Source organism: Tetranychus urticae, chromosome 2, assembly GCF_039701765.1.
Source record: "Tetranychus urticae isolate SD_2017Ah chromosome 2, NJAU_TeUrti_SD_1.0, whole genome shotgun sequence".
Classification (NCBI taxonomy): Eukaryota; Metazoa; Arthropoda; class Arachnida; order Trombidiformes; family Tetranychidae; genus Tetranychus; species Tetranychus urticae.
Window position 1 is genome coordinate 26526883 of NC_142959.1, and position 19310 is coordinate 26546192.

Here is a 19310-nt window from a genome sequence, read left to right on the forward strand (position 1 = left end):
AGGTCATAATTAAGTTTCATAGTTTATCTACTGAAGATTATGGCTATTGATTGATTAATGAAGAAATCTTAATTTAAAAATTTCTATTCAAATCAACGTGTCAAAGTGGGTTATCAATTTGAGTTTGTATCAAAATCCTGATAAATCGTCATAATTCATAATTCAAATGAATTTCCCCGATACTTTTGCCCTGGACTTTGTCACAGGTTAATAAGCAATGAAAAGATGAGACAAAATTTCCATGTTGCTAATTCAAGTGAATTTATAACTGCAATGGTTAAATCCGTGCTTGACTTATCGAGATTAATTTCTGAGAAATTATAATTTTGACTAAAGCTGTTGATTGTTGATTGAAATTTCCCTTTTGTCCCTCAACTCACTATCTGAGATGATAGAATATTAAAAGGAAATTTTACATTTTTCATTTGAATCTACATGCAAGGTCGACAATTTCACTTACAACTCACTTGTTAATGAATCCAACGAGTTAAAAGTGTCAAAAAATAAATTTTTATTCAGAAAATAAAGTTCTCTGCAATTCATTTAAGACTTCATTTTTGATAAAGATTGCCTTTTGTTCAGCCAAATCGGCAGCGGTTATGAAACTTGCAACGATGAACATGATTTAACAAATTGTTTAAAACAAGTTGCTTGTCCATCAACCCAATTCAATGAGAACACAAATTTCTCATCATTTTTAAGTCCAATTAACATAATAATAACTAAAAGCTCAAAAAAGTCTACTAAGTTCGCAGATTCCAAGCACAGCTACGTTTATCGTAAAAATTATTGATATTCTATCTAGACATTTTTCAATAACAGGCCTCCACTGTCTGGTGATGACCATCAACATGATTCAATTGATAGCAAGGCTGAATGTAGATAAAGCAATTCCTGCGGCATTTGAATACACCAACGATGTACAAACACTGTGACACTCACAAGCTGTCAGTATTATTAGGAAACTATAAAGTCAACTCAATATTGTTTTTGTTGTTATGATAGACTCAGGATAGGTTTAAACATCTTTCTTACTTTTAAAGTTTCAAGTTTCAAATGGTTCACTGTGGACATTTATTGTTGATCTTAACCAATATTTTCTAATGCAAGGGAATCAAGTGTTGGGGTTGCAACAACAACCTTTGTATTATATTTGCTCGTCTAATTTGATTAACTATTTCCACCTTTACCTTGATTTCAGATAATTTTGCCAGAAATAAACCTTGACACCCTTGAGTCCATTGAAAATTTCTGCAGCGTTGTAAAGTAACAAGAAGCTTATTTTGACGAGACAAATGTAGTAGGCTGAATAATAAATGAGCCATTGATTAAAAATATGAAGAGTTGAATCTAAAGCTATTTTAATGTATAAATTTTCAATCGGTACGGTTTTAAATATCATTAAGTTGAATTAATTGCAATGATTATTATAAGAGTTTAATGAAGACATTTATTAAAGTTTGTATAAGCTTGATCAATATGGCTTTTGAATTGTGTCATTTCCCCATTTGGCTGTTGCATCTGTGATTGGGAATCGACTGAAACTGTTGCTCTTCAAATATTTATTGATCTCAGGCAAGGCTTCGATTCGGTCCAAATAGCTTCTCAGGTTTGCATGTGGATCCAGCAAAGAAGGTTTATACTGTCTGATGTAGTCGAGTGTCGAGTAGAGCAAAAAGTCAACGTAAGTAACTCGATCGCCGAGGATGAACTTGTTTGAACCAAAAGCGTTTCCAGTGTGATTCAACTTCTCAACCAAATACGAATCTAAACCAGGTCGACGATCCTCAAATTCCTGGTCACTCTCAACGTACCAAGCTGTCCATAGTGAATGAGTTATTTCAAAAGCACCTTGTTCGAAGATATCGGATCGAATGGATTCCGAGTCATTTCTTGGTCCTAAATCGTGTTTACGAGCCAGATAATGGAGAATAGCCAAAGTCTAGAAAGAGATGGTTCAATTATGATTAAATTTAACATTTTCTGTAATTTATTGATTTATTGCTGAAATTGAGTTTTTGAAATTCGATGTTTTACATGAAAACTGAGAGGTACGATGAAAGCTTAACTTACTAGAGGCTTCAAATCAAACAATATTATGTTTCATTTTCAAGGTTTGACCATTGAATGAAATCTACATCAATCTATGAAAAATGTTTGATAATTTTTGCCTTTAACGAAACTTAATAATTTCATTATGACTTGAATGAATCTGAACGATAGACATGCTATTTATCACCACATACACTTATCCACCACTTTTTCATTCTTCTTCACCCTAATATCTACCATAAAGTCCGCCACCCAAATAGACAAATCGGATAATCAGTATAATGATGGATGTGTTGGATTTGGGTGGTGGGCAAAAGGGTGGACAACGGTGAAAAGAGGTGGTGGAAAAAGTCGATTGCATTTGACTAACTCTCATTTTGATAAATCTGCTGATCAAATTTGAATCGATGGCAAGAAGTATTCGTGATATGTTCAAAATAACACCTAAAACAAGGATTGATATTAAAATGAAAGGATGTTGATGGTGGAAATGAAGAAGAATCATTAAGCTTTGTTACCTGAGTAATCTTGAGATCTCCATCAATGTAATATGGTAAATTAGGATAAGGAAGACCCAAATTGTGCTTCTCATTGAGCCAATCTGATTTGTCAAAGTCAGGAGCATCACCGAGTTTGTAGACACGCAAATTGTACGAGGCTTTAGCTTGTTTCAAAGTCAGTATGATAGGCTCGACAGCACCTCGAAGGTTCCAATAACCGATAACTGGTGCCATTTTGGGTTGACACGAAAGAAAAGGAAAGATGCGCGAAATAACACTTCAACAAGTAAACAATAAACTTAATTTGTCTGAATCCAACTCCACGTTACTTCACATTTATATTGAAATCTATTCCTGACTCTCTCTCTCTCTCATTTCTCTCCTTATCTTTCCTCCATCAACAATACTTATTATCGTAAATTGAAGTTCTGTGGAAGGAGATTTCTAGATGACTCAATATCAACACGCTTTCATAACAGCTTTTTTTGATAAAATGTAACTCAGATAATTGCAATTGATTTGGTGAACATTTAATCAACCTCGATCTTTACTATCTACATCAAGTGAACAAGTTAAAACACCAATTATACAGAATTGTATCTTTTCATGGTATTATCATGTCAGATTAATTGTTATACAAATTGAAACCCCATGGAAGGTCTCCAGATGACTCAATATCAACACGTTTTCATTTTTATCATGGCAGGTTTTCTTGATAAAATGTAACTCAAGTCTGCAGACGTCTATCTTTTCATGGTAATATTATGTAAAGATAAATTGTCGTGTGGATCTAAAAGGAGTTACATTTGAGATTGATTTGTTTTCTTTATTCAAGGTTATATCATGGTAAAATGATTCAGTTGATAAATAAATCACGGGAATCAAGGTTCTCTAAGAAGTACTCGGAATGAACTCAAATTAATGTACAACAATTAATGTATAACAGCTTTTTAAAGGGATGTTTACAAAATTAAGGCGGGATAAAATGGGTTATGGGCCTTATCTTAAGCTAAATAAGCTGAAAATAAATACAAATGTAAAGATGCTATTTTTTGTTTCAAAAAAAAGGAAAGGAATAATCAGCCTGATTGAAATGATACAGAGCAATGGTTAATTGATTGTTGTTGATTAACGGGTAGTGGTTGATGATAATTATCGTTGTTAAGAGATGTTGATAGTTGGGTCGTCAGTGCGGATGAAGCGGTCGTCAGTGCAGAATTGTGGCAAAAATTAGTGGCTAACGTTTAATTAATGTAAATAGCTAACAAAATTAGACAGCTAAATTTCAACTAGCTCGAGCTATTAAGCAATTAAATGAATTTGGCTGGAATCATTCAGAAAAACGAATTTAATAAGTTCTTTTTTGAAATCTTCTGAAAAAAACCGTTGTAAAAAAGTTCTTAAATAAAACTTTTTTGGCTCGAGATGGCTCGAACTAGACCCATTTCGAGTCAATTCTAGCCATTAAAATTTCAGCTTGGCTTGGCATCCTTTCTAAGTGGCTCGTTTCTGGCTCAGTTTGACTGGCTTCGGCATCTAAACAAAATCAAATTACTTGTAAGAAAAGCTTACAGATCAACATTATAAAGCACAAGATTATTGTGTTAAAATTTTTTAAAATATTCAATTTTCTTAATAATATGAATGAAAGTTTTTCTCTATTCAAAAGTAAGGAAAAGTAACCTCTAACCTTTAACGGGTTTTGTTTCCTTCTTACTAGAGTCACCTACCAGATAATACACATAAATTTTTCAATAGCCCCTATTAAGGGAGAGTTATATCTTCTTTTCATTCGAATTTCGATTCTTTAATTATCAATTGGCTCAATTCAATTTTGCTTTCCATCAAACCGAAAAATCTCAAAATCAGTTTCAAGCAACATTTTTGCCTAAATTTGATCTATTAAGGAAGATTGAAAATCATGAATTACGCTGACCGACTAATAGTGTGAATAAGCTATTTTACGAGTGGTGCAGTATCTGGTTACCAGATTCTGGTAGGTGGGAACGAGACGACATCTCAGATCTACACTGTTCCCGTGCAGTCTACTACAGTGAGTTGACGCTTATTTTGACAAAAAGTCATCTATGTATTAATGTCGCAACAGAAGCCACAGCTTAAGTGCTAGGATGGTTCGATTGTCTTGCCATTGGTTTAAGGCGATAATTCGTCAAGATAAGTGTAACGTAACTGCACATGGTGGGGATAAAGTTTCTAGTGGGGAAAGTAAAGTATTATGCGCAAAGATTACACTTGATTTGATAAACAAAACAAAAAGGGATAACTACGCATTTGCAGACAGTCCTAATAAAAGTGAGAAAGAGGTTCAGGAGATTTCATTATAAATGTGAAGCTGGATTCAGACAAAAACAGTTTCTTGTTTACTTTAAAAATTGTTATTTTGCTCATCTTTACTTGTTTTTTTAGTGTTGGCCCGAAATGGCACCAGTCATCGGTTATTTTAGAGTCCGAGGTGTTGGTGAACCTATTATACTGACTTTGAAACAAGCTAAAGCGGCGTATAATTTGCGTATCTACAAGCTTGGTGATGCTCCTGATTACGACAAATCGGAGTGGCTCAATGAGAAGTACAAATTAGGCCTTGATTTTCCTAATGTACCATATTACATAGATGGAGACATCAAGATTACTCAGGTAACAAATCTTGTTGATTCTGCTTCATTTTCAACATCAGCATCCATTCATTTTTGTACCAATCCTTTTTTAGGTTTTATTTTGATTCATTTATATTTTACGAATTTTTCTTGCAATTGATTCTTGATTCAATACCAAGCCAAGATATTATTACGGAAATTGATTTCAAGCAATTTTACTTTCATAAAAGTTTTTTTAGTTTTAGTAAAGTTAATCAAATGAGATCGACTTTTTTCCATCACTTTGCAATTTTCACATTTTTTCACCGTTATCCACCATATTGTGCACCATCCGAATCTGACACATCCATTATACTGGTCATCCGATTTGTGGCTTTGGGGGGTGAACATTATGGGGATAATAGGGTGAATAAGTTATTTAAAAAGTGATGGATAAAGTTGGTGGAAGGCAGTCCCAGTCAAATCAAAGTTGTGAGGGAAAATGCATTGGAAAGTCATGATGAAGTTATTCAGTTTTATTGGAGCCCGAAAATAGTCAAAACAGTTTTAGGGATTTTATTCAATGTACAGTACGATTGTAAATGAAAAAATAGATGATTTAATGTGAAGCCTGCAGTATGAAAAGCATTTCATCACGTTTCTCAGTTTTCATGGCATTGAGTCTGCAATCATGTAACAGAACATAAACTTTTTATAAACCTAGACTATCAAAAAGTCAATTCCAGTGGATCAATAAATCACAGAAATATATTAATTCAATTTTCATTGAACCATTTATTCCTAGAGTTTGGCAATTCTTCGACATGTGGGTCGTGTAAATGATTTGGCACCACGGACAGAACTGGAATCAATAAGATCAGATATCTTTGAACAAGGTGCTTTTGAAATATTGGATTCATGTTGGCCAACTTGGTATGCTAAAAGTGACCAGGAATTTGAGGAGCGTCGACCTGGTTTGGTGTCGTATCTGGTTGAGAAGTTGACTCACACTTCAAATGCTCTTGGGTCAAACAAGTTCGTCCTCGGTGATCGAGTTACATACGTTGACTTTTTGCTCTACTCGACACTCGACTACATCAGACTGTTTAAACCTTCCTTGCTTGATCCACATGCAAACCTGAAACAATTTCTTGACCGAATTGAAGCCTTGCCTGAAATCAATAAATATCTGAAAAGCGAGGATTACTACCGATTCCCAATCACAGGTACAATGTCCAAATGGGGAAATGCCAAAAGCCACGAGCCATACTGATCAAGCTTCTTCAATCCGTCTAGCTTAGTTCATTATTAATGTTATTGTAAATGGCATTGAGTGAAAAGTACATTTAAAATCATTAAACTCTTCCAATTTGTAAAGTCAATCTTTAATTTATTGTACAGTCTGCTCCAATGATTTGGCGCTTATTTCGACAAATGAATCAGAACCATCCAGACAAAATCAGTTTATTGTTGTTTGAACTAATCCATAAATTCAATCAATTCATGTTGTACATTGAACTTGAATGGTGTGAAAAATCATGAGACAAATTTTCAGCGAGATTAAAGCGAGAAATTAAAAACTAAATTTGTTTCTACTCACAGGGAATGTTTTTTTGCCTCGAGCATGAACTTTCTGTACTTTGACGTCAAGCTTATTTTGACAAAACATATGCGCCATCCATTAAATTATCCAAAAATCAATTGTTACCTTTACATCTTTAACCACTGAGCTACACTTAAATTTATTAATTTATTTTCAGCAATTTTCAAATATAGTTAGAACTAAAATTCCCAAATTTTAAACCCAAATATCTCAGGGACCACTCAACTCACACGAAAAACTCTCGACAGTTTTTCATAACTCAATTTGCTCTATCAATTGTCACTAGTCTCGTCCAAATCGGTTCTAGGCATAGCCTTTAGCTCCCTTGTGAATAATATAATAAATGATAAGATTGATTAAGATTAAGTAGAGTTTTGAATCATATTTTAATGTAACGTAAGATTTCACTTATTCGATTTTGGAGATACTTTATCTATTGGAATAATTAATTCTTTTCTCTTGTAATTCTCTTTCTCGTTTTTCATCTCGATCTTGTACGATCATAAAAACAAAAAAAAAGAAAAGGCATTAATAATTCTAATAGATAAAGTATCTCCAAAAATATCGAATAAGTGTTTTATTAGAGTTTAATGAAGACATTTATTAAAGCTTGTAGCTTGATCAATATGGCTTTTGAATTGTGTCATTTCCCCATTTGGCTGTTGCATCTGTGATTGGGAATCGACTGAAACTGTTGCTCTTCAAATATTTATTTATTTCAGGCAAGCCTTCGATTCGGTCCAGATAGCTTTTCAGGTTTGCATGTGGATCCAGTAAGGAAGGTTTATACTGTCTGATGTAGTCGAGTGTCGAGTAGAGCAAAAAGTCAACGAAAGTAACTCTATCACCGAGGATGAACTTGTTTGAACCAAAAGCGTTTCCAGTGTGATTCAACTTCTCAACCAAATAAGAATCCAAACCAAGTCGACGATCCTCAAATTCCTGGTCACTCTCAACATACCAAGCTGTCCATAGTGAATGTGTTATTTCAAAAGCACCTTGTTCGAAGATATCGGATCGAATGGATTCCGAGTCATTTCTTGGTCCTAAATCGTGTTTACGAGCCAGATAATGGAGAATAGCCAAAGTCTAGAAAGAGATGGTTCAATGATGATTAAATTTAACATTTTCTGTAATTTATTGATTTATTGCTGAAATTGAGTTTTTGAAAGTCGATGTTTTACATGAAAACTGAGAGGTACGATGAAAGCTTAACTCACTAGAGGCTTCAAATCAAACAATATTATGTTTCATTTTCAAGGTTTGACCATTGAATGAAATCTACATCAATCTATGAAAAATGTTTGATAATTTTTGCCTTTAACGAAACTTAATAATTTCATTATGACTTGAATGAATCTGAACGATAGACATGCTATTTATCACCACATACACTTATCCACCACTTTTTCATTCTTCTTCACCCTAATATCTACCATAAAGTCCGCCACCCAAATAGACAAATCGGATAATCAGTATAATGATGGATGTGTTGGATTTGGGTGGTGGGCAAAAGGGTGGACAACGGTGAAAAGAGGTGGTGGAAAAAGTCGATTGCATTTGACTAACTCTCATTTTGATAAATCTGCTGATGGTGGAAATGAAGCAGAATGATGAAGATTTGTTACCTGAGTAATCTTGAGATCTCCATCAATGTAATATGGTAAATTAGGATAAGGAAGACCCAAATTGTGCTTCTCATTGAGCCAATCTGATTTGTCAAAGTCAGGAGCATCACCGAGTTTGTAGACACGCAATTTGTACGAGGCTTTAGCTTGTTTCAAAGTCAGTATAATAGGCTCAACAGCCCCTCGAAGGTTCCAATAACCGATAACTGGTGCCATTTTGGGTTAACACGAAAGAAAAGGAAAGATGCGCAAAATAACACTTCAACAAGTAAACAATAAACTTAATTTGTCTGAATCCAACTCCACGTTACTTCACATTTATATTGAAATCTATTCCTGACTCTCTCTCTCCTTTCCCTTTTTATCTTCCCTCCATCAACAATACTTATTATCAAGAATAAAAACCCCATTGAAGGAGATCTCCAGATCACTTAATATCAACACGTTTTTATAACAGCTTTGCTGGATAAAATGTACCTCAGATAATTGAAATTGATCTGTGAACATTTAATCAACCTGATCTTTACTATTATATCTTCACCAAATGCACAAGGAGTAAACATCAGTTCTGCAGAAGTCTATCTTTCATGATATTATCGTGTAAAGATTAAGGTAAACACACGTGTGGATCTAAATGGTTAAATTCAATCAGTTAAATTTTATCAATCATGAATAACATTTTATCATGCTTTTCGTTTATCCCAGCTTTGTCAATAGTCCTCAATAATCTTATAAGTTATAAAAAACACTCTTTAGGATAAAACAATAACTGTTTTACTTATATTAATAAGTTATTATAACATATAACATTATTTTTTGATAAAATGTAATTCAGAATTGTAAGATAATGGTGACAATTAATCAAATCTTGATCTGTGTTATGTCTATCACGTTACTTGAGCGTTGTTTGAAAGGAGTCAGTCAGGAGGAGATTTCATTATAAATGTGATTTCGGATTCAATGAAATTCAGTTTACTGTTCGATTGTTGAATTGTTATTTTGCTCATCTTTACTCTTTTTTGTGTTAACCCAAAATGGCCCCCCTAATCGGTTATTGGAATGTTCGAGGTAATCTTGAGTCAATTATACTGACTTTGAAACAAGCTAAAGTATCGTTTAAAGTTCGTCGCTACAAACTCGGTGATGCTCCTGACTTTGACAAATCAGATTGGCTCAATGAGAAGTACAAATTAGGCCTTGATTACCCTAATGTGCCATATTACATCGACGGAGACATCAAGATTACTCAGGTAACAAATCTTAATGATTCTGCTTCATTTTTATACCAATCTTTATTTTAGGCGTTATTTTGAGTATATGAATATTTCTTACCTTCTAATCAAATTTCAATCCTAAATTCCCAAGCCCAATCTTTATTACTGAGATTAACGACAAATGAAATGAATAAGATTATTCTCCGATTGATTTAAATTGAAATACATGTATCTTTCATTTTAAACAGACTTTGGCTATTCTCCGTTATCTGGCTCGTAAACATGATTTAGGACCGAGAAATGACGCGGAAGCAATCCGATCTGATATCGTTGAGCAAGGTATCTTCGAAATGATGAATTCGTTATGGACAGCTACACATGTTGAGACTGACCAAGAATTTGAGAAGTGTCGACCTGGTTTTGAGACTTATCTGGTTGAGAAGTTGGCTCATACTGCAAACGTTCTTGGATCAAACAAGTTTGTCCTCGGTGATCGAGTTACTTTCGTTGACTTTTTGCTCTACACGACACTCGATTACATCAGACTGTTTAAACCTTCCTCAATCGATCCACATGCAAACCTGAAAAGCTATCTGGACCGAATTGAAGCCTTGCCTGAAATCAATAAATATTATAAAAGCGAAGGTTTCAGTAGATTCCCGATTACATATGAAATTGCCAAATGGGGAAATTTGGAAAAAAACGCACCATTTTGAGCAAACTTCTTTAAGATGACACTCTTATAAGCGAACCGCAAACATGCTTTGAGCAAATTACAGTGATTACCAAAGAGTAGAAGAAAAGGATTCACTCAATGGGACCTTCAGGTCTTTGGGTCTTAACTTTATCCTGCTTAAACAGGTGACATTAAACTCAATACAATCTGGTTTGCTTTTGATAACTGTTAAATATTTCCGATAATTGTCTCAATTGTATCAAATCATTTTTTCAAGTCAGAGCCAACTGTGTAAGCAGAAAAGTAAAAAACCAAGAGATCTTTTGGGTTTGTATTAGGTGAGCTCTCTTGTTGTACTCTTTGAAATTGTATTTGAAAAACTATTATAAACTAAAGAATTTAAAATGAATAAACTGATTTAGAAATGTTTAAGCTACAATTTTAACGGATTGCATCCGAAATGATATCAGAAGATTGCAAAAATTACCATAAAAACATGATGAAATACATTCCACTTTGTATTCAGAAAATTGTTATTGAAAATTAAAATACACAGATCTTTTCTTTCGGAAAAAAGGTTAAGAGCAATGGAACCTGAGCAATGTTAACTTGCCTGTTTCAAACCTTTTCTTAATCCGGATTAAAAACCGACTTTTTCAAACGGAAAAACTGGTGAATTCGGTAAGAAAACTCTGTATGAAAAGTTTACAAAATTGGATGGAGTTTGAAATCAAGATTACCTCTAAATCAATTGCCAACTCTTTAGCTTAAATGTTACGTTAAGACAGAGTAGGCTACAATCAGAGATATTCAATTATACAATTTTGAAGAAAATAAACATTTATTAAGTCAAAAATTGGATAATGCGACCCTTCCTTTGTTTCTCATCATCGATCTCAAAATGTTTACACCGCTTGATTGGAATTTGAGACAGAATCTTACAGCCACTACATTCCAATCTCGAGACAATTTTCTTAGTTCTGAAAAATAGGATTAGTTTGATCACCATAACTTCGTTATTACTTGTTTTTACTTGAATAAACTAGAGACAGCTGGAACTGGATAAAATCAAATCGAGATTAGATAAAAGCTTAAGGTTTCCAATGGTTTACTGATAAAATAAGAAACTGTCTAACCGATTTGCTCTTCATTTGTATCATTGACTTTTTTTAGTAAATTGTTGGCCTTAATTATGAATCCAGTGATTGGTTATTGGACATATCGTGGCAATGTTGAGCCCATCTTGTTGTTACTCAAACAAGCTGACCAACCCTTCCAAATGAAAACCTACAAACAGGGAGTTGGACGAGATTATCTTGGTATTGAATGGCCAACTGATAAGAAACAATTGAACTTGTTTTATCCCAACTTGCCTTATATCGTTGATGGAGACATTAAGATAAGTCAGGTAAATGATAATAAAATTATTGTAACCAGAATCAACCCAAAGTAATTCAATCTCAACCCTTTAACCAACCACAGCCCAATTTGATGTACACTTTGTATTACATGAAGGTTCATTAATTGTGTCTGTGAATATGAAACCATTAATAAAGTAAAGCTTAACATAAATTGAAAAGAAAATGATTTAACCCAAATTGGTTGAAACAGATCGATCAATTGTTAGGTGGATCTGAAAAGAGTGACATTGAAAGAGTTGATTCGTTTTCTTTTTTCAAGGTTATATCTCAGTAAATGATTCAGTGGATCAATAAATCACAGAAAATGTTTAATAATCATTGAACCATTTCTTCCTAGACTTTGGCTATTCTCCGTTATCTGGCTCGTAAGCATGATTTAGGACCAAGAAATGAACTGGAAACAGTCCGATCCGATATTGCTGAACAAGGTGTCTTTGAAATGATGTGTTCATTATGGTCAGCTTGGTACGTTGAGACTAACCAAGAATATGAGAATCGTCGACCTGGTTTGGAGTCTTATTTGGTTGAGAAGTTGGTTCACACCGAGAACGTTCTTGGTGCAAACAAGTTCATCCTTGGGGATCGAGTTACTTACGTTGACTTTTTACTCTACTCAACACTCGACTACATCAGACTGTATAAAGCTTCCTTGCTGGATTCCCATGAAAACCTGAGAAAATTTCTTGACCGAATTGAAGCTTTGCCCAAAATTAAACCCTATTTCGACGATGAAAATTTCACTCGATTCCCAATCATTGGATCGCGAGCCAAGTTTGGTCATTACAAACCAGTTGTTTAATTGGTAAAACCTTAAAATCTATACAAAATATCCATTCTCTGTTAATTAATGTTAATTATCAAATATAATGTTGTTTAAAAAACGTACATGCAATGGTTAATAAACAGTTAATGAAATCAATGGGATCGATCCAAAATTAACAGTTTCGTAACCAAAATGTATGAAAGTCGAGGAAAAACGTGAAAAAATTATCATTATATTAATAAAGGTAGTTTACTGAATTTAGAACAATAATTTGATCGATTGACCTTCGAATACATTATAAACAAAACTCGATCTAGCATCATTATGTTAATTTTCGAGAAACAAAATTTTGGGTTTGCACACATTTGCCACTATTATTATTATTATTAAAATGACAATCTCAAAGTAAGGTCTGCCTTTGGGAGTTTGTCAGTCAAAAGCTAGAGTTATATCTTTGAGTCAATTCACTTACAATTGTTATTACATTTGTGACTTCACTTGAAAACAGTTGATTTTCGTCTTTTGTGTCGTTTTTCATTTCCCTATTTAAGCATTTAATTGTTAATTGTTGATTCTATGGCTCCTATTCTCGGTTATTGGAAACTCCGTGGTCTTGGTGAACCAATACGGCTACTTTTGGCTCACACTGGTCAAGAGTATGAGATGAAAGAATACTCATTTGGTCCAGAACCAGATTATGATAAAAGTGAATGGCTCGATGAAAAGTTCAACTTGGGTCTTGATTTTCCCAACTTACCTTATTACATTGATGAAGAGGAAGGTGTCAAAATGACTCAGGTAAAGTAATCATTTCCTAATAATTAAATTAAATAGCAGATTTGGAATGACTAGTTTGAAACAACCATTGATTAGTTAATCGTTAATCTGTAACCAGATGGGTAACCAGAAAATGCACTTTTTTCGTGAAAAAATTTTGTTTTCTGTACAATAAAGATCACTTCGATTTTCAGTTGAACCTTCGCCATTCTGTGAACATAGAGAGGTTCTATTAGAGAGCTTAAACTTATTATATTATTTATTGATTAAAGTTGTTGATACACTTCAATGATCGAAAAAAATTTCAATTTATAAACAGTTCTCTTGATATCGGCCATTGACTCAAAACTTTGGACATCAATATTTCGAGAATATTAGTCCCTACAGTTACCATTCTTTCAAAAATTATTAGATTTTATTATGGACTAAAGGGTGTTACGGATAAAAAATTACTTTTATCTCAAAAATGATATCAATGAAGATGAGGATGACAAAGATAAAAATGTGGATTGACCATAGGAAAAGACATTTCGTCGTTTCTTTTCTCTTTCTTCGCATTCTTATCTTTGTCATCTTCATCTTCATGGATATCATTTTTGAGATAAAAGTAATTTTTTATCCGTAACACCCTTTATAATCAATTGAATAATCATTCAAGACCATACAACTAAAGTTTAATTAAATTTCATTGATCAACAGATTCCCTTTGGTTCTCCGTCATGTTTTGGTTTATTCTGGTCGTTTATTTACAATGTTACTTATACTCATTTATATGTATTACATGTAATATTTAATGTCATAATAATAAAGCTAAATAATCCCGCGATTCTTAGCTTTAGGGATTTACAAAAAATACCAAAATGCAAACAAGCAACCAAAACGACGAAAATAAACCAAAACATGACGGAGAATCAAAGGGAATCTATTGATCAATGAAATTTAATTTAACTTTATTTATCGATTCATCTGATGATTTTTGAGTTTAATTTTGTTTAAATGCATTCACAGACGGTCGCTATCATCCGTTATTTAGCTCGGAAACATGGATTGGTTGGTGAATCTGATGAAGAGACAATAAAGATTGAAATGGTTGAACAACAAGCAATCGAGTTGATCTTCACTTGCACCCGAACCTGGTATTGTAGAGATGATGACCTTTTTGACAAGTTAAAGGAAGAAATGATGACCATTTTACCAGGAAAGTTGATTGGTTTAGCCAAATTTTTGGGTGAAAATCAATACATTATTGGTGATCGTATAACTTATGTTGACTTTATGCTGTATTCAATACTGGATTACAGGGTGGCGAGAAAGTTTATGCGCTTAAGCAACGCCCATTCAATATGCGTAGAAACCAATTTTAATTTGTGCAAATCTATGACTTAATTTGTTCAAATTAACCGCTCTTCTATGCGCATATTTATCCCCCTTTTACTTGCCCCTTTCCGCATAAACTTTCTCGCCACCCTGTACATACGATTATTTGAAGAGTCGTTGTTTGATGAAGCCAGTTCATTGAAAGATTATTTAACCCGAATTGAATCATTACCTGAAATTGAAAAGTACCTTTCCTCTGATGACTTCAAAAGGTTTCCAATCACTGGACCAATGGCTAAATTTGGTGGTTCAAGTGAATAACAAAAGTTATTTTCAGCTAAATAATTATAACATACTTTTTATTGACCAAAACATTTCATCAACAAAAGATTCGATTTACATTTGATTCGTTAGTAACCGAAAAGAAAGGATACATTTCATGGTTAATATACTTTTGGCTTTGCAAAAAAATTGTAATCAAAATATCAATAATCTATAATAGTTGATTGTATTCCATGTTAGATTGCTTTAATTTACAGATTGGTTTGCATTCTATATAAAACGTGTGATATCCATTCTGGTAATTGTTCAATTGAACCCTTATTTAACTGCTTAAATCATTGTATTCCAAACATATTGCTGCTCTAATCCATTGAAATTAACGGTTCCGCTGAATAAAATAAAAGATTTCAGTTTATTTCAAAATAATCTCAAGGTAATTCAGTTTACCAATTGTGAAAATTATTCATTATTAACATCATCGGGCTTAGCTCATCTTTATTTTGCTGCCTTCCATCTTCAATTGATTATCTATGGTCATTCAATTAAGTCTGGAAATTAAATTACGTAATTTTTTCTAAGCAAATTATGTTATTGTTATGTTGTGCAAATCAGGTAATAAAGTCTATTCATTGATTTGCCTTTGCTCAGTTAAAATAGACCACAAATTACTAGTTAATCAACCTTGATTTATCAAGGTTAAAAGATAATTAATTCACCATCATGGCTGATTTGACTGAAATAATAGTCATTTTACGTGTAAACAAATGAGCGCAAATAAGGATTTGAATAGTGGAGATGATCAAGGAAACGGATATCATCATCAATTGAATTTAGTCCAGACAGATTGAAGTCATTAATATAACGGTTGATTAAATAAACTTTCCTTTGTTGATTAAATTACTGTTAACAAACCTCAATGTCTATCTAGATTGAACGTACAACTTGAATCAACACAAAACTAGAAATTTCAAAAAACGTTCTTCATGAAAATTTACTTTGTTAGGGTTTTGGTTGAGTTAATCATTAATTTAATAACATTTGTATGAATTAGAATGATTTAAGCTAAAGATTAGGAAAGAAAATTGTCAATTAATTTACTTTAGTTGCTCATGGTACATTGAAATCTACTTTTAAAGTGAATTTAATCTAAACGTTGATTAGTCTTGTAAAATATTAAAGAAAATGCTGATTTAATTTAAATAGACTGTTTGAGAAAGGTTTAAATGATTATCCCGTATTATATTCCTGGTTTAATGAGAGAAACAAGTGGTTGTAACAAATTAGATGCCATCAATCATTCTAGAAATATTGTTAATAATTTAATTTTTGGATCTAGTTGATGAAATGTAATTTACATATCTTTGATAAGGAGAAATGAAATTAGAAGATACTTTGTTAACAAGTTCAGGTCTTTTTATCGTGGTTGCACTCTGGAAAAAGTCTAAAAGAGGTGAAGATAGATTTTCGGTAGATTTTGACGAGAGTTTAGCAGATATCTCAGAGTAATCAATATCATCACCTAAAAACAAAGCAAAAAAAAATAAATTAGAATGACTTCAAAATTGAAAAATAAATCAAATACCTTTTCCATCTTTGAGTAAAGTATTTAAGCTTTGAGAGTCACTCGTGTAAATAAGATCATGTCGAGGATGAATTAAACTATCATAATCAAGACATCGAGTTGAAATTATTCGTTGGAACGGAACTGGGGTTGAAAAAACTTTATTCTGCAAGAGAAAAGTGAGAGGAATTAGTCTTATAGTTTATACGCACAAAAAAAGTAACTACATACCTCAATAGGAATATCTCTAGCTTTCAAGATGATGTGGTGCAATTCGTTTAATTGTTGTTTGACAATCGGAGGAATGGGATTACAGCAAGCCAAAATTCCTTGTTGCTCTCTAAAATTAAAAGTTAACAATAAAAGTAAGTCAAAATTCAAATTTATTGATATTGCAAACAACAAGAATATTACCTAGGAAGTACGTCAGATATTTGAAGCATCATATGGTTAGGAAGAATATACCTGAAAAAATAAAATCATGATGTTAATAATTCGATCGACTTGGAAATCAACTAATAAATTATAATGAATCAAAACTTACCCTGTACTCTCGTCTTCTAATCTAGCAAGTTTGTCTCGCCACGCATATATTTCTTTGAGTGCATATAATTGTCTAGGATTTAGAGATGCCGTTGAACGTTTGAGTATCATATTGAATCCCTCAGGTTTGAATAGAGGTTTTTCATATTTCTGTGGAGAAACAAAAATTAGTCAATTTTACGTGAACATAGTAAAAATCAAACGATAAGACGAATTAATTTACCTTAAGACAAACTTCTCGACTAGCATCGAAAACTTGTTTAATTAATTTCCCAGAAGGATCTTTATCCAACAATTCTTTTCTCATGGTGTCGTAAATATATAACAAGTAATGAGTGTCTTCTCTCGCATAGTTTAACATGTCTTGTGGTATTGGGCGAATCCTCCAATCTGCTAGCTGATATACTTTATTAACATCTAAATTGCAATAATGTTTCAATAAGTATGCTAAAGAGTTGTGGCTTAAATTTAAAGCTTTTGCAGCTTGTCCAGTATCAAACAGTCCAACAACATAAACTGAGAAGTCTCTTTGAAGCCACTGAATATCAGAATCAGCTCCATGGAAAACCTAAATGAAATAATATATAAGTTGAGAGTTTTTGAGATGATAATTGTGTGACTTTTCAACTTACCTTGATGATTTTTGGATCAGTAAAAACTTCATTCAAGATACTAAGTTCATTTCTTAATTCTAAAGCATCTATTATATAATCATCTGTCCGAGTTGAAATTTGAATGAGGCAAGTGAATCCTTGAAAAGATCTGTAACTATGAGCCTGAAATCGATACAAAAAATAATTAGAAATTCAAAATTAAATGAAAAATTCACAAAATTAGATGGAATTCGAAATCAAAATTACCTCTAAATCAATTGCCAGCTCTTTAACGTTTTTCAAAATTTGCATTAAATCTTTTAGCTTAACGGAATCATCAACGAAATGAAAGTTTTCCTCCTTTAATTCAACTGGAAGCTGTAATTATAAATGAGATTTTAGCCTACTGTTTAAAAAATTCTGGTCGCTCATGGATTCATCTCTGAACTTACAATAGGTTCACTAATTGGAATCAACATATCAGATGTTGGTTCCCATTTTTCCAATTCAGTCTCATAAGGGTGGCAAGCATGTTCCTCTCCTTCTTCGTCTTTTTCCATGTAAATTGCTAAAGGTCGAATAGAGTTGGGTTTTTCTTTCAAAGAAGGAACAAAAGGACAGCTTTTGTTGTCAATTTTATCCTTAAATTTCGCTTGTGGACGATGAATATTCTTGGCAGTTAATAAATTTACAACCATGTCTCGTTTTCTCTTAACACCTTGAGCTTGATTAGACATCCATTGAGTCCTCTGTTGGCTTATTGCTACAGCTGTATTCTTACTGACATTCAAAGTTGCGACAATAAGTTCTTGATCTTTTTTCTTCAACCCTTCAGCTTCATCTAAACTATGATTCTGCAAAGAATTGGAAAGAAAAATTATTCAAAAATGAAAGAAATAAAAGGGTTATTCTGAACTTACAATTCTGTCCATGATAACATCATTCAAGTCGCAGAGAGCATCAAATTTATCTTCGGGCGTAATGGATTTCCTTACGTTTCTGTCATCTAAACGAGCTTTTTTAGCTAATGAACTTATTCTAAAAACAAAATATAATGGTCAATTATAGTATTACAGTAATGCAAAGTTGGCATGAGATATAACTTACAAAGTAATCATGTTTTTTTCTTCAGCTTCCATGAGATTCTTAAAGGAAGAATACGTTGAATTGATATCAAAATCGTCGACATTGAAGGAGTTACTAGCGGCCACTGCTTCTCGGATGGAATTCATCAATGACTGAAACAATAAAAATAAAGGTTGCACATGGTTTAAAATCAAGAAATTATTAAAGCAATTTAGTAAATACTTACGGAAGTCACTTCATCGAGACTATTCACTTTTGCACTGTTTTGTTGAGCCATTATTGAAAAACGTAAACAAAGTCTTAATAAACCTCTATAAACAACAAAATGAACATTTAATAAGAAATCAGATTAAATTAAAAAAGTAATTTTGAAAACGTGAAATTTGTGCAGCAAAATACCGATCATGTGGTAAAAGTGTGGTAACCTGGTAACACAAATCGTCGTAGAAATAAGCTCGAGCTATTTTCAAAGCAAATTATTTTTTGAATGCTGATCTTAAAAATTTGTGGTCTAACGATTTAATTAGTAATCGGTGCCCAAATCCAGAAGCTATCCACTTCTAAACTCGTTCATTCAAGAAAACTAGTCTGTACCAATGATTGTCAACAATAAGATCACAATGCATCTAATGTCATATATTGAATCGACTTGCAGCCACTGACTGAACCTAACTTGAGTGTTATTTACAAAGTAGGTTGC

At 32.9% G+C, this 19310-nt stretch overlaps 7 protein-coding genes across 7 annotated transcripts; 4 read left to right on the forward strand and 3 right to left on the reverse strand.

Moving 5' to 3' along the window:
- Window positions 1–1344: 1344 nt before the first annotated feature.
- On the reverse strand, window positions 1345–3172 carry LOC149094234 (glutathione S-transferase Mu 1-like). Its single transcript, XM_015926896.3, has 2 exons — window positions 2571–3172; window positions 1345–1942 (listed from the first exon to the last, which is right to left on the reverse strand). Exons 1-2 carry the CDS (start codon window positions 2784–2786, stop codon window positions 1475–1477), a joined length of 684 nt encoding a protein of 227 aa, XP_015782382.2. The 5' UTR covers window positions 2787–3172; the 3' UTR covers window positions 1345–1474.
- A 1727-nt stretch (window positions 3173–4899) lies between these two features.
- On the forward strand, window positions 4900–6523 carry LOC107360899 (glutathione S-transferase Mu 1). The gene is made up of 2 exons (XM_015927627.3): window positions 4900–5207; window positions 5952–6523. The coding sequence occupies exons 1-2, from the start codon at window positions 4992–4994 to the stop codon at window positions 6417–6419; spliced, it is 684 nt and encodes a 227-aa protein (XP_015783113.2). The 5' UTR covers window positions 4900–4991; the 3' UTR covers window positions 6420–6523.
- Window positions 6524–7116: 593 nt separating this feature from the next.
- On the reverse strand, window positions 7117–8659 carry LOC107360607 (glutathione S-transferase Mu 1). Its single transcript, XM_015927297.3, has 2 exons — window positions 8378–8659; window positions 7117–7838 (listed from the first exon to the last, which is right to left on the reverse strand). Exons 1-2 carry the CDS (start codon window positions 8591–8593, stop codon window positions 7371–7373), a joined length of 684 nt encoding a protein of 227 aa, XP_015782783.2. The 5' UTR covers window positions 8594–8659; the 3' UTR covers window positions 7117–7370.
- Window positions 8660–9318: 659 nt separating this feature from the next.
- LOC107360606 (glutathione S-transferase Mu 2-like) lies at window positions 9319–10455 on the forward strand. The gene is made up of 2 exons (XM_015927296.3): window positions 9319–9627; window positions 9840–10455. The coding sequence occupies exons 1-2, from the start codon at window positions 9412–9414 to the stop codon at window positions 10305–10307; spliced, it is 684 nt and encodes a 227-aa protein (XP_015782782.2). The 5' UTR covers window positions 9319–9411; the 3' UTR covers window positions 10308–10455.
- Window positions 10456–11435: 980 nt separating this feature from the next.
- LOC107360609 (glutathione S-transferase Mu 1) lies at window positions 11436–12607 on the forward strand. Its single transcript, XM_015927299.3, has 2 exons — window positions 11436–11675; window positions 12026–12607. The coding sequence occupies exons 1-2, from the start codon at window positions 11460–11462 to the stop codon at window positions 12485–12487; spliced, it is 678 nt and encodes a 225-aa protein (XP_015782785.2). The 5' UTR covers window positions 11436–11459; the 3' UTR covers window positions 12488–12607.
- Window positions 12608–12884: 277 nt separating this feature from the next.
- LOC107360608 (glutathione S-transferase Mu 4) lies at window positions 12885–15242 on the forward strand. Its single transcript, XM_015927298.3, has 3 exons — window positions 12885–13249; window positions 14237–14524; window positions 14699–15242. Exons 1-3 carry the CDS (start codon window positions 13028–13030, stop codon window positions 14864–14866), a joined length of 678 nt encoding a protein of 225 aa, XP_015782784.1. The 5' UTR covers window positions 12885–13027; the 3' UTR covers window positions 14867–15242.
- An 879-nt stretch (window positions 15243–16121) lies between these two features.
- Rrp6 (exosome component Rrp6) lies at window positions 16122–19000 on the reverse strand. The gene is made up of 12 exons (XM_015927295.3): window positions 18837–19000; window positions 18632–18762; window positions 18445–18562; window positions 17977–18378; window positions 17792–17902; window positions 17564–17707; window positions 17155–17499; window positions 16933–17081; window positions 16803–16853; window positions 16620–16728; window positions 16410–16554; window positions 16122–16346 (listed from the first exon to the last, which is right to left on the reverse strand). The coding sequence occupies exons 1-12, from the start codon at window positions 18885–18887 to the stop codon at window positions 16147–16149; spliced, it is 1956 nt and encodes a 651-aa protein (XP_015782781.2). The 5' UTR covers window positions 18888–19000; the 3' UTR covers window positions 16122–16146.
- Between the last annotated feature and the right edge of the window lie 310 nt (window positions 19001–19310).

Coding starts and splice junctions, on each gene's coding strand:
- LOC149094234 (XM_015926896.3), bottom strand. CDS start 2,786: ATGGCACCAGTTATCGGTTATTGGAACCTTCGAGGTGCTGTCGAGCCT. Junction 1,943..2,570: donor GAGATCTCAAGATTACTCAG/GTAACAAAGCTT, acceptor ATCTCTTTCTAG/ACTTTGGCTATTCTCCATTA.
- LOC107360899 (XM_015927627.3), top strand. CDS start 4,992: ATGGCACCAGTCATCGGTTATTTTAGAGTCCGAGGTGTTGGTGAACCT. Junction 5,208..5,951: donor GAGACATCAAGATTACTCAG/GTAACAAATCTT, acceptor ATTTATTCCTAG/AGTTTGGCAATTCTTCGACA.
- LOC107360607 (XM_015927297.3), bottom strand. CDS start 8,593: ATGGCACCAGTTATCGGTTATTGGAACCTTCGAGGGGCTGTTGAGCCT. Junction 7,839..8,377: donor GAGATCTCAAGATTACTCAG/GTAACAAATCTT, acceptor ATCTCTTTCTAG/ACTTTGGCTATTCTCCATTA.
- LOC107360606 (XM_015927296.3), top strand. CDS start 9,412: ATGGCCCCCCTAATCGGTTATTGGAATGTTCGAGGTAATCTTGAGTCA. Junction 9,628..9,839: donor GAGACATCAAGATTACTCAG/GTAACAAATCTT, acceptor CATTTTAAACAG/ACTTTGGCTATTCTCCGTTA.
- LOC107360609 (XM_015927299.3), top strand. CDS start 11,460: ATGAATCCAGTGATTGGTTATTGGACATATCGTGGCAATGTTGAGCCC. Junction 11,676..12,025: donor GAGACATTAAGATAAGTCAG/GTAAATGATAAT, acceptor ATTTCTTCCTAG/ACTTTGGCTATTCTCCGTTA.
- LOC107360608 (XM_015927298.3), top strand. CDS start 13,028: ATGGCTCCTATTCTCGGTTATTGGAAACTCCGTGGTCTTGGTGAACCA. Junction 13,250..14,236: donor AAGGTGTCAAAATGACTCAG/GTAAAGTAATCA, acceptor ATGCATTCACAG/ACGGTCGCTATCATCCGTTA. Junction 14,525..14,698: donor TGCTGTATTCAATACTGGAT/TACAGGGTGGCG, acceptor CTCGCCACCCTG/TACATACGATTATTTGAAGA.
- Rrp6 (XM_015927295.3), bottom strand. CDS start 18,887: ATGGCTCAACAAAACAGTGCAAAAGTGAATAGTCTCGATGAAGTGACT. Junction 17,903..17,976: donor TTCCAATTAGTGAACCTATT/GTAAGTTCAGAG, acceptor TTATAATTACAG/CTTCCAGTTGAATTAAAGGA. Junction 16,729..16,802: donor ATATCTGACGTACTTCCTAG/GTAATATTCTTG, acceptor TTTTAATTTTAG/AGAGCAACAAGGAATTTTGG.